The sequence below is a fragment of the Acipenser ruthenus genome, chromosome 21, assembly GCF_902713425.1.
Source record: "Acipenser ruthenus chromosome 21, fAciRut3.2 maternal haplotype, whole genome shotgun sequence".
In the NCBI taxonomy this organism is placed as follows: Eukaryota; Metazoa; Chordata; class Actinopteri; order Acipenseriformes; family Acipenseridae; genus Acipenser; species Acipenser ruthenus.
This window is the reverse complement of record NC_081209.1, coordinates 4,269,332-4,283,184: the sequence shown is the minus strand read 5'-3', so window position 1 is coordinate 4,283,184 and position 13,853 is coordinate 4,269,332. Positions and strand designations below refer to the sequence as shown.

At 42.4% G+C, this 13,853-nt stretch overlaps 1 protein-coding gene across 3 annotated transcripts in view; it reads right to left on the bottom strand.

Annotated features, from left to right (window-relative positions):
* Positions 1 to 12,087, bottom strand: part of LOC117428268 (coronin-1C) — a 37,046-nt gene extending 24,959 nt beyond the window's left edge. Inside the window, exon 1 of one of the 3 annotated variants that reach the window (XM_058994416.1) lies at positions 10,291 to 12,087. In XM_058994416.1, the coding sequence (XP_058850399.1) occupies positions 10,291 to 12,079 (1,789 nt within the window). In that variant the 5' untranslated portion in view covers positions 12,080 to 12,087. Of the gene's footprint in view, positions 1 to 5,655; positions 5,756 to 5,995; positions 6,145 to 10,290 lie in introns of those variants that run through there. The other 2 variants (XM_058994417.1, XM_058994418.1) reach the window with 2 other exon arrangements.
* Positions 12,088 to 13,853: the final 1,766 nt, after the last annotated feature.

The following is a 13,853-nucleotide window of genomic DNA, read 5'->3' as shown; positions in this document are numbered from 1 at the left end:
ATGTACATTGACTTCTAATGCAACCACCTTTACAAACTAGTGTTTGTGGCAGAACATCTTTGAATAAGCAGGAAGTAAAATCGCATGTCAAATCCTATGGACTGACCTACAGTAAGAAGGCAACCTCCCAAGTCCTTTTCAGTCTCCTGTCAAATCAGACAAAGATACTGTGGCTCTATTTAGACGAGCCAGTGTTTCAAGCAGGCGGAAGTCTGAACCCGTTTGGTGAATCTGCCTTACTTCAAAGGATAATCTAACACATGGACTGTACACGTAATGCAAAGGGTAATAGCAGCCATATGGAGTACAGTGTGTTTCCATGCGAGACCCCTGTTGCAAACCGCATTAGAGAGACGAGCGTGGAAACAGAACGCAAACTGTTTATTGACCAAGACCACAAAAAACATTACAAAAATAATGCAAAAAATTGTCCAATTTGAACTAATCAGCATTCAAGGTACATACCAGAAAACAACTCCAACACCAAGTTGGTTTCTAGATGAAGCGCACACACACACCCACCCACACCTTGTACTGTGTACTAGTATTATAGTCACACCATTGTCATTTTTAGAGTGACTGCAACACAGCGCAGAAGCTGGATTCAAACATGTTTTGAAATGTAAGATTATTATATCCAGGTGATATATGGGGGATTCTGAGTAAATCCTTCCACAGGAGGTGGACTTCACCTTTAAAGCCATGCTCACAATAGTCAATTAAAGTACAGTTGCATGGCAATATATACCCTGTCCTCAACACTACCTTAAACAGCCTGTAACTTGACATTCCAGCACAATCTCTCTTCCTCTACAGTACACCCTTCATTGGGATCTCATCTCTTCCGGAAGCAAGACGCTCCTCCTTTCCCTTTAGCGGTGAATCCCAGCCTGGTCTTTTGGACAGGAACCCAGAACTGACAAATGTGACAAGCAGAGAAACTCAAAAACTACACTCAACGAGGTCAGTCTTAAAAACGTTCTGCTAGAAAATCCAGCGAACCTCCCACTCACCACCTGTTATACAGAAATCAAATCCAAGAGCGATTACGTACAGTGCAGAGATCAAGATGCAGTTTTAACACTTTCCAAAAGAGGCCTTGCAACATCTACAAGAGGGCTTCTTAAACACTCTGTCTCGGATTCTCAATTTCCATCACAGTGCTAGCACAGAGGGTGCTGAAGTTCAGACTGCCTACAAGAGCTGTCCAGACAGTGAAAAGGTCTCCCTCCAGTCTGCACAGTATTATAAAGCAATTTGACTGCTGTACAGGATCCAAGCAATCACGAAGGACAAACCAGTTACCTGAAACAGCATATTCCTCAAGTGCCTGATTGCTCAAAAATCTAGAAGACATGCAAGTCACACTATTACACTTTTAGGTTTTGTTTTTCAGTCAAGCATGGATGCCATCACACACACACACACAAATAACAGCCCCTTATCTTTGATGCAGCCAGCTCTCAGCGACAGCTCATGTATGACTCACTCCCAGCATGGCCGGTTATCCCATGGGCAGTGAAGAGCTATTTATAAACCAGTCTTGGAGGAAAGCAAGCGGTTGTCTGCTGCCAGACAGGTGGATTATACCAGCTACACATCATCTGAGCGAGTGCACCATTCTGTTCCACATGGGTACAAAAACAGCAGGTCGCGAGGTGGATGGAATCACTCAAAAGCAAAACGAGCCTAACTCTGAAAATTTCATATCTGTCATTTTACATTGCAACAAACAGAAATACAAGCATTCCTCGGTATATTTCTGCAAGAAAGGCCAATAGCTCAGTTCAGGATCAGAAAACGTCTGGGAACTTGAACCCAGAAATGCCTAGCATTGCAACATTAGAAAAGAAGCGAGCGGATTTCAGCTACAGTAGTGTTACCTTACATGGACATTCATGTATGCACCTGCCAGTTCTGAAGAGAGGCACAGGCGCTCATCTGTTATTCAAAAAATAAACCCAATTGTGTGTTTGGCATCAGAGGCTGATCAAATCACAGAAGAGGGAAGGTAATGAAAAATAATGGCCCATCATAAAGCAAGTGACTTTCAAATCAATTCAGTTTGTTTACAGTAAAAAGCTATAGCAGGTTGTATGATGATAATACAGCACTGGGTAACACACTATGGCAGGTCCTCACAAGTAGAAAAATACCATCATAGGTGTGGGCTTGCTTGTGTTTATGACCCTGCGAGTGCTCTTGCTTGAATCATGCCTCTCAGTCCTGCCAATCACTCACACAACACTTAAAGATTTCCCTTTGGCCTGATCCAGACAGATCATCTCAAACTAGATGTCCTTATCTGCCAGTCTGATCTCTCAACACATACAGGCACTCCCACACTGTGGGAGGAGTGCTAGGCAAATCCCAGCCTGACTGCTACACGCCTGAATATGAACCGATAAGCAAGGAATATAAAAAATAAAAAGAACTGCCGAGATTCCTGCATCCAGCATTCGCTAGCACTGCATTACCATTTGCTATTAGACTACACCCCCAGTTTCTTCTATCTATCTATCAGCCCACAAGACCCAAGTGTAGAGGGGCTTCTCGTCATATGCTCCCAAACCATGCTACACAATACCCCAAGTAAAGCATGTGATGAGGACACAGTTAAGAAGCTCAAGTCTCAAAGGTCATCAGTTTCACCCTGGCTTTTAAGGACCTCCCGTCTCTAGTTGGAAAGGGCCCGGAGATGCTCATCTGACCATTAGCCCCTGGGTGATATTTTATAATGCGATACTTCGTACTGTGATAACTTGTAGCAACTGTAAGTCGCCCTAATAAGGGCGTCTGCTAAGAAATAAATAGTTACATTGAAGAGAACAGAGTTCAACCAAGCAAGGAAAAGTCTCTAAATGGCTAATAGCAGCCCTTTTCACAAGTAAACCACATTGTCATTTTCTTCTTCACCGGTCCTTCTACATTTTCAAGAAAGAAACACCTGCCATTAATCAGCACCCTACTGCTTCAATCCAGGCTGCACAAGGGATTTGCCATTTAAGGTCATACAGTTTAGATGGTCAGCAGATGCCCACAGCATTGAAATGGACAACAGTGTGAAATGAACTTGTGCAACGCCTCTCTTGGGTTGCCTCAAAGGGAGCGCCTGTGAACATTTTCAGCTCAACACGTCTGTGGCTTTAATCAAGACGGGCAATGTTTAAACAAGAGGCTCAAACCCACTTTGATGTAATTCAGCACAGACAACTTAATCCCAAGTCAAATTAACCACTTAAAATGAAAAATTACTTCCATCACTCTAACTTTGACTTGAGAATCTCAGTGTGTAGATCCCTTTAAATCCAGCAATGCAGAAACCTATCCCGGAAGATCCCTCAAGAACCATTTAAAGCAGGACTTGCATTAGGAGGTCAGATTGAATATGCATTTTTTAAACCTTGCCTTGTATACAAGCACAGTATAGCAAACAGCGACAAACAAATGCTTAGCAGACAGCAGCGCACGTGCTTTAGGGCTGGGGAGCCCTGTGGGTTTGTTTCTTCAGTGAAAGTTACTATCAATCCACACTTGCTTCTACAGCGGTATTACTCTTACAGACACCTACACTGTTTCCATCAGCACAGGCTTCATTACATATATGACGTGACTTTTTAAAATGCCGACTTGAACAGCTGAATATTCTCTTCTTGTAATAGCATTTCACTGCAAGTCTAGATCTGCTGTGACCACGATGAATACGATACATCTCCCACGGATGTCATCTAAGCAGGCTCCATCAGAACAGAGATCAAGCAGATCTTCATACGCAAACACCATTCAGACAGACAGCGCAGGATATCCGAACAAAAATAAAGGTCGCAGTGGTTTGGAATAAGCGTTGGGCGAATAAAGATTAAACTTGCTTTCCCTTTTTTAGGATTGGTAGTAGGACGGGATCTATTCACGAATGATGATGCCAGGTAGACTAAACAAAGAAACAAAAAACAGTGCAGCGCTTTGAGGCTGTAGGCTACTAAAAATAGTGTAAGCACGTGAGGTGACCAGGAGTTCATGCTTGAATTAAAAGAACAGTCATTTGTTTGAGCAGCAGAGGTTCTGGAATACATAACATCTCCAGACAACCACTGTAAAAGCCATAGTAAAGATTACTGTTATTGGAATTAAAACACAATGGGAACGTTCAAAGCAAAAGCGGAGCAGCACACACCCAGTCTCACATACTGCAAAAACTGAGCATCACACCCCCAGTGCCATATACTGCTCAACACAAGTGTTTTGTTATTGGGAGTTTCCCCGTGAAGGTTTTTCAAAAGCCTTCCTTGTTCAAGCGCATCTGGAAATGAATAGGGAGACACAATAATCAAGGAGGAACAATAAAACTGTGGTGGAATCCTCTGTACGTATTCCACGGCATACAATGACAGGTGCTGCCCTTGGAATGATTCATTATACAATAATCTTTATTTCCACCGAACTGCCTCGCCAATGCGCTTGTCCGATGGCGCTCGTAATAGATAGACCATAGTAATAATGATGGTCTGCTCAGGGTCAGCAGCAATCACGCTTGAGAGAGGGGTCTGTATATTCCGTGCACACAACACAGTGGGGAAAAACGAAACCCATGATTTTCTTTATTAAATATGTAATAGTTCTATGGCTCATGTGCCTAGCAGTACGAAACCATTTAAATTGAGTGTGTTTATTTAAGAATTACTGCTCCCACAACGCTTCGCATATAAATGGTCTCGAGTCTAGCTACATAGCTCCATGACATTTTCCTAGCAGAGTCTCTAGATCAGCATTAGCTGAATAAACACCGACATAAAATTTAAGAGGGAAGGTCCTTTTAATAATAAATCATTTTATATGATGCCCATACAGCATCGCTAGTTTCGGTTTGGTTGTCATGCATGCAGTCCATTGTGAATACCGTGGTTCTTTTCGTTATATTCCCACTGCCAATCCGAAAAACTAAACACCATTTAGTGGCCACGCTGGTCTTGAGTATTCCTCTTCTGCCTCCAGCTTTAGAGTTCCCTAATGAACCATGCCTCTATATAAACCCGCTCCAATAAATCGCTGCAAGTTGCTGTGTAGATCATACGACAGTGTGAGACTTCCTGGCATATTTTGCTGGCAGATGCAATATCAGAAATGCATGTAGCCTAGGCGGTTCCATTACATAAGCGTTCATTCTGCTGGGTGTGTGAATGCAGCTATAGAGTACACCCACCTCAACCAACATCAATAATCATGCGCTCGCCTAAAGAGAGTCCCCTGCCTTACTATCACGACATCAAAAAGAGGCTACAGGGCATTCGCTTGACAGCATGCCTGTATTATTCAATTCTACACCACTAGACCGCCTTAGGTTACAAACTGCATACTGTACTTGCATTTTAATAAGCGATCTAGCTTAATAAAAATACCATGTTCACGCATTCATTAATACTACTAGTTAGACCGTAAACGACCATTTCAGTTTTTACGGTACAACACACACACTGACTCAGTCCATGCAGACACCCACATGCCGATCACGCATTCCATATTGCACAGGATTCACAGGTCCATTCAACAATTCTGAATTTCTTCAACTCGAACGATCCTACCGTCTCCCACACAAATGTACAACCCAAGCTAGCACGCCACGAGTGTTGTTCTCTCTCTTTAAAATAAGCAACTTACTCGACTGGAAACGTTGCGAATTCCCTCGTCTCTACGTGAATGAATCTCTGCCAAAAAATTGAAAAAAAGCAAGGTCCGGCTAGTTAATCATTAGATTCACACCACCCGGTGTGCTTAAAAGTCACCAATGCATTCAATGTACACCCTCCGCGACTACGATACTTCCTAAACTAAACCCGGTATATAATTTACGCGTTTAATAAACCGTTTCCACAAAACGATCTGGATCTCAGTCATAATGAATGTAACGTGACAGCATCCCTTCATATCAAAACCTAACATATACAACGGTCTCCCAGACCCACACAAAAACGATTTCATAAAAGGCGTCAAACCTTACCTGGTTGCGTATAATAATAATCCCTGCCAAGAGTTTTTTATAAATTTAAAATCATATAACTTTCCCCAACACCGCTCTTCTCCACTCTCTACCTCCCTGCCGCAGTTACTGCTCGCTCGCCTTTTCTTTTCTCTCCGGATCACTAGTGCCGGATGCAACGCCCTGCCTGCAACCCGCCCCCGCCTACCCTTTGCCGAAATCCGATTGGCAGGCATGGGACATACAGCCTAACTGGCCAATGATAATTTAGCGGGATTTGAACCCTGATGGTTTGGGGAACTGGTGTATGAGCATGGATGGGCGCTCCAAACACGTAACCCTGTTGTAGTGCTGGTTTAAAATGAGAGTTAGTGTGCAATGCATTTGATTCCCATTGTCCTCCAGACGTGACGGCCATCACATTTCAGTGGTTATGAGGTGTCTCTAAATATAGCAGTATACATCTTACCTGAAACGCCTTTTAAGGATGTGTCTGTTTAGTTCATGTAGGTCAAGAAAACTTTAGTAGGAAGTGAAACCATCTTTGGGGGAATGCAAACAAACTGGAAAGCGAATAAGGTATGAACTGGTAAACCATGGAGAAGTGCATTAAACAGTAACCCAGAAAATAACTGTCTCACTGACGACTCACTCACTTCCTTCCTGTTTATTTTTCCAGTCCCAGACTCAGCAGTGTGTGGGACTCCTCGGTTTGATCCAGCCCAGCCCAGCCCAGGTCTGTCCTGCTCATTTATATGCCCTGACGGCCACGCAAACCGCAGTTTCGTTTCCTGAGTAGATCTGAAATGTGTATTTATATAATGACTCATTGCAATCTGCCATGCCAGATTAAGTAAAATTGTTTTACTTTTTTGCATCTATCTTCAACCAAGCAATTTGTTTTTATTCTGCATAATGCAAATATATCCCAACAGCCACTCTGAAGGTGATATAGGCTAGGCGTAAAGTGTGCTATTTTAAACTTAGCGTGTGGTCAGATAGCAATCTCTTTGAGGGCATTTAAATGCAACTTTTAAAATTGCCACCAGTGAAACTGTGTGAAGCCAATTCCATCTTACTGGTCAGCCTGTGCAATGACTTGTATGTGTTTCTATCCCCTGATCTCATTTTCTGTATTGATTTTGAGTGATTATAATGGCTGTTGTATTTAGCTGAGGGATAATTACACATTGTAACTTATGTTTTTGTTTTTAATTTTCAACCCATGATGTTAATTGCACAATTATTCAAGGTTTTAGAGATGAGGAATCTGGAATGAGGGACGGAGGGATATCTTTACCATGCAAAATACTGTTTTGTATATTTTCAATTACACGCTACACAGGCCAGACAACCAACCACCCCAGGCCACAATGGAAAACAAAAGGACTGCAGCATAGGCTCTAAAGCAAACTCTTGCTCTTCAATAGCAATTTCATAGGAGGTATAAAAATCTGAATGACACGTCTTTGCTGACATGCACATAAAGTATTTTCTGCCAGTGGCTTTTTTCACCGTTATTAACAGTTTGCAGCTAAGTGAGTACACAAATTATATCAAAGATTAATTTGTAACACATTTAAAAATGCCTGCTTCATTAGAATATACCGACCAAATCAGTTATATCAGGTGAATCAATCGCTGAATCCACCCATGATTACTCAAAATAATTGTAATCTGAGTGAGCAATGGCTTCTATTAATAATTTTTAAGGGGCGGATGCAACTTTAATTGAGAATGCCATCTGCTATGACTGAGAAAATCTACCCAGATTGCAAATTCAGGTCCTTATATAAGACAATTAGGCATCTCTATGAAAGGAATACATATTCAAAATGCATTACCTTGAGCTACATATGCTGGGCTGTGTATACATTTTGCAATACATACAGAGACAGTCCCACATCTCTGATTAATTGAACCGATTAGCTTGAACAGGACTTATAATTGTACCCGACCTCAAACACAACACCCACTTCGTAACATTGCTTTCTCTAACCACCTGGAAAGTGCAAAGCCTGAATGCTATGGCTGGTGTTCTCATATTTTGTTTCCAATATTGCTTTCCCATAGCAAACTACTTGCATAGCAAACAGTGTCCCATTATGTGACATTATTACCAGGTGGTCAGTGTTATTGACAAACCAATGGGTCAGAATCATATCATACTTCTAGATGCATTTGAACAAATGTGTTTCACTTTCACACACAAGGTTGTGTGGTCCAGTGGTTAAAGAAAAGGGCTTATAACCAGGAGGTCCCCGGTTCAAATCCCACCTCAGCCACTGACTCATTGTGTGACCCTGAGCAAGTCACTTAACCTCCTTGTGCTCCGTCTTTCGGGTGAGACGTAATTGTAAGTGACTCTGCAGCTGATGCATAGTTCACACACCCTAGTCTCTGTAAGTCGCCTTGGATAAAGGCGTCTGCTAAATAAACAACCACTGAGAAATAAATCAGGTTAGCTCTGTTCCCACGCGCAGGTGCATCAGCAGGCCAGGGTATCTGGTTTCCTCACGGCTTGTGGGTTTCCTTACTCACTTCTCTACTGGGTTAGATGGGTAACGACCTCTTCCTGTGGCACGCGGTGATGGCACTCATAGCAAAGACAGTTCATGACATACTGGCTGCACCGCCCCGTGTATTTAGAGGCTTTACCACTAGGGACAGTGTTAGGCCCATCCCAAATACATTTAACCACCTGAAACTAGAACATGATTTAAATGAAGCACTTAGTTATTAAGTGCAGATTTTATTTCTTGTTTGTTTTTAATGATACATGATAAATAGTCCTAGAAAAGAGTATCAGTTTAAATGCCTTTAGTTTTGCTTCATATTGTCTACTACACGTATCACACGTGCAGCTATTATTTTAAGCAGTGCCGTTGCCGTAATAGTAGTTAGTTGTAATATTTTACATAGGCTTCCCAGCAAAAATTAAATCCACTTTGTTAAATGGTGTAATCCTTTACATGTGCACAAATTACAGTGGGATTGATTTTGTAACCACTAGGCGGGGCTATAGAGCTATAATATATGTTGTTTAAAAAAAACGGCATTGCAATAGGTTATCAATATTAATTGAACAATATTTGTAGTCTGCTTTATTTCCAATGTACTTCAAGTTGCAGTCACTGATCTATATATTTCCTTATAAAGTTATATAAACCATAATGAGTTATATATAAAAAAAAAATATATATGACTGCTTACATAGATCAATTTACGTTCATTGGGAGATCACTAGTTGCTTTAGGGGAAATCATATCAGCCCCTTATAATTGTAAACTATAGCTTTATTGTCTGCCGTTTGTAAATTGATGTGCATTCCAACATGTTATGACGTCACATGTTATGACGTCACAATAAGAATGAGAAAATATAATAAAGTAATACGCTGGACTTTATTTATAACTAGACTACTGTTCTGCCATAAATATTGTACATTTTACTAAACAATATTTAAATGTCGTATTATTTTGACGTAGAATAATAACATACAGTATATCTAAAAATCAGTATATCGAAAGAAAGCTCCATGACAGAATATGTTAAGTAAACTGGTGCACTCCGTCTAAATAATAAATCATATTCCGTTCAACCAGCATGAGGAGTGAATGCACTTAAGAGATATCCCCTGTTACAACCGTGCCTCTTGGTTCATTGGCTCAAGACGAACGGATTTTGGAAACAACCACTTCCGAGTTTTAAATGTCATGATGTGCGTCAAAAGACTGCTAATCCTTCATGAAAGAATACCCGTTAAGGCAGCGTTTCAAGAAGGCCTGCTGTTTCTGTTTTTATTTTAGAAAAACACTTTCAGCTGATTATATGAAACATTCTTTCTTTTCAGCGACAAGTACTTTGATGACAAATTAGCACTCCAGCTGTCAGAGTGTTTAATGTTGCTTTTCAATATCGGTACAGACTAGAGTGACGTTTTCTCTTTTTTTCTTGTTCAGATACGAACCTTCGATTTCTAATGCAATTTCTTAATTGATATTTTAAATCATTAACCCCCATCTGACAGCAAAACATCATTGAATTTGAAATCAAATCACTTTAGGAACATACCTGAAATAAACATACACATATTCAAAATAAAATGTGACTAAAACGAATGGTAATGTGGTTACACTTGTGTATGGAAAATGCAGTTAATTAACGACAATGGGAAAGCTGGTGACATAATAGATTTGCATCTTTAATAGCACATTCTTATCTGTCTATACCCACAATGCATACGTTTAGGGTTAATAAATGCGTACATTATTAATGTTTAACTGTAATTATCAGCAGTCGGTCTGTGTGCTTACCTTTCTTCGGTGTGCTCTTCACCTCTGCTGCCTTGGTTTTTTTTGGGGTGTCGAATGCCATTTTCATCAAAGCCACTTTCACTGCTTGACCTTGTTCTGCCGTGAGCCCCTGCTTTCTCTCCCTAGGATTCGGAGAAGCCAGTAGCTTTGGATTTTCAGTAACAGTGACCTCCACATCCACAGGCTGGCCTGCCCCCTTCCCGAATCCCAGATCAGCCTTGCCGGAGGACAGCGTGGCCTCTGCCCGGTGTTGGGGTTCCTCCCCCATTGAACGCAGATCACTTTCTTTCAACGTGCTCTTCACTGTTTTCGGTGGGTGCGTTCCTGATTTGTTCCTGTCCCCTTGCTGCTCGTTTCTAAACTGGGAGGAAGCTTGTGCACCGCTACCTCCAGCCTCTGGAGCTCGTGAAGGACATGGGCTGGCTTTGATGCTGTTGAGCTGGTCTCCTCCAGCTTTAACATCATTTTTGTCTTTTAAACATTGTGCACTGGCATCCTCTTCAGCTTTGTCTTTGCAACTCTGGAAAAGCACTTCATCAGCATTGGCATCTTTAGGGCTCCCCCCACTCTGCTGTTCCAGGTGCTCAATTGGCTTCTCTTTGGCAAGGGAGGCCCAGCTGTTGTCCCCTGCCTCTGTAATGCTTTGGGCCCCCTGGATATGTTGTTCAGATTCAACTTCTTTGGTGTTCTCAGTTGTAACTTGTATATGCTCTGGGTTTGCTATTTGGTCTATAACTAGATTTAAGCTGGATTCTTCAAGGGTTCCACTGAAACAAATATTATTGATTTTCTCAACCTGAGGAGCACCAAGGAGGTCCTTGTGGATCTCCTTGCTTTCTTGAAATTGAGGACCTTCTTCATAACTTTCCACCTTCTCAAGCACCCCAGAACCCTCGTCAGATTCCTTGTCATCCTTGAGTCTGGACTTCCCTTGGTGGACCTGCAAAGCGGGAAGACAAACCACCTCTTGATCTCTAGCCACCACTGGTTCACTTTTCCCCTGCAGAGGAAATTTAACCTCAAATCCTGAACGAGGCACATCCTCTTCAGCAGCCAGCTCCAATAGCCAGCTCTTCACATTCTCCTCCTCTCTGGAACATTTTATTGGAGGATGGACCGGCACCAGCCCAGTTAGTGTGGGGCTGTTCTGAAGCTGATCCACGTTTTCTGTATTCACGTCCTCATTTGATGCCTGATCTTCTCCTTTTCCACACATGCTGTCCCCTTTATTCTGATTTGCCTCCTCCTGAGTTTCAGCTCCAGCATGATCTGCTTCAGAGTCAGTCACCTCCTTGCCATCCATTGAATGCAGAACAGCACTAGTCATCAAACCAGCACTCTCCATTGCTTCCACGTCTTGTTCCTCCAAGTCAGTTCGACAACTCTCGATCTCCTCTGGCGTTTCATGAGCAGCATTGCTTGCCTTCACTCCTTCCTTTCCCATTCCATCACTGGCGGGGGGCCTTCGTTCCATGTGCATGGCTCTATCAGAGCTCTCCTCCCTCTCCTCTTGCTCCTGAGCAGTTCCTATTGGCTCACAGCCTGGTTTGGTTTCCATGACCTCAGTGTTTGTTTTCTCAGCCTGACGGATGCTGTCTGCAGTATCTAAATGCCCCAGACTCTCCTGCCTCACATCCTCTCCGACTTGGCCGCCCCACTCTCCAGCAGGGTCCCCCTGGGTTGAACTGCCCTCCAGCTTCTCGTCGTTCATCTCTGCCTGAAAGTCTGTGGCTGCTGCCTCCTCAAGGATCTGTCCGACTGCGTGGACGGTATCCAGTTGTTGGCCCATTTTCAATCCTATGAAAACAGGGATTACATTACACTTTACATAAAGTAGCCACCCTCCCTGTGATGCTATGTGTCAGGCATGCATGCTTCTCTGCAATGACTGTTGTACAGACCCCACATGCCCCTCACCGCCTTACACTCACTCCCACTGCTGCACCTCCACCCAGAATGCAAGAGGGAATGTTTCGGTGGGATGCATGGAACTGGTACAGGGTTTGATCTGTCTCCAATGTGTGAATGATGCTTTTTTTTTTTATCAGCAGCGGAAAGAAAATACGTGGAAGCAAACCAAAACACCTACAGTATGAATGCACTAAGACATGATTTCATCTATTTATTCCACTAGCTGTATGTTAATTTGAAACTCTTTCTTAACATTAACCTAAGCAGGGTGATCCAGAACTAACACTCCTTCAAAAAACCTCACTGGTTGTCTATAATTGTCCTGTGATTAAAAAAAAAAAGCATGCTATAAGTATAACATGCTGTCTCCTTGCATGAGACAGCCCCCCCCCCCGAGACAGCTCTAACTGTGTGCCTCCGTTCACTTTTTACAGCACTCCCTCAGACACTGCTGGCATACAGTATCTGATCCCATACTTCCATGACAAAAACAGGAACTCAGGGGAGACCCGCGCAATTTACCAAGAAATTACTGCCAGCTTTTTTTACTTTTTCAATTTATTTTTACTGTTAACTACTGAAGAAAATGCAAGTTAATTGAAATTTGGCACAAGCACTAGCTAGGTTTTATTGCACTGTGCAGACAAACCTCACAGCTGGATAGAACTCCACAATTGGTTTCCACCAATTTACTGTACATAGGGTTATCTTTATGTACATATTAAACATATTGTTGTGTGCATCTTGCTACAAGTCTCCAATGCAGAGAATGTAACTCCAGGTTACCTCTCCTAAAGCCAATCATTTCAGGCTTGAGTGGTTCTATAAAGAAACACTTACTCCCTGAACTGCTTTTTCACACTGTTGTCTACTTCTTGCTGCAGCTCAGCGCTCAGCTGTAAAACCAGAGGGTGTCACACTACATGAGCTTACAATGATTCTGGTCATTTAGTATCTCTTCAAATCAACAGGATCTGTGGGGCTTAGCAGCTAACTCTCTCTCTCTCGCTCGCTCACTCTCAGTGAAACATGATTACATGCTGTCTGCTTTAGCGCATTCTTCAATTGTTAAGCCTTCTGTGCTTATTTAAAGACCTTGTTGTCAGTCCAGTTTGTTTACATTCCCCCAGACCTAAACGCCTGCTTTCCTTTGTGAGCCATAGGAAGTTCTACATGATATATCTGAAGATTGGAAGACTTCATGCTATAGCCTGGTTCAAAATCCTAGTTTAGCTACCCTGACTAATTATATTGCGTGATCGTCAGCTTCAGGCAAATCACTTGATCTTCATGTGCTTCAGTCCCACCCAGCCTGTAACACTGGAGACAAGCAGATAAAAAAGGCAAATGACATCCTTGAGTGAATAAACAACATTAGCCAAGCGGACGACATCAACCTCTCCATCAGCATGTTATGATTCAATAGTCCAGTATGAATGCACTTACCAGCCTTCTTGATGCAACCGTACACTGAGCGGTCCAGGAGCACAGAGCCCTTTTGTTGAGCTGTGTCTTCACCAGTGTCAGGCTTGTGATCCTTAATGTTCAGCCCTACCGTGACGTCAGAATTCATTTGCCTACGGAAATCAGCTTTCCTTTTGTTTCTGGTTTATCAGTGGAGGAATCTTTCCTTTTTTGCCTTTGGCTGTCAC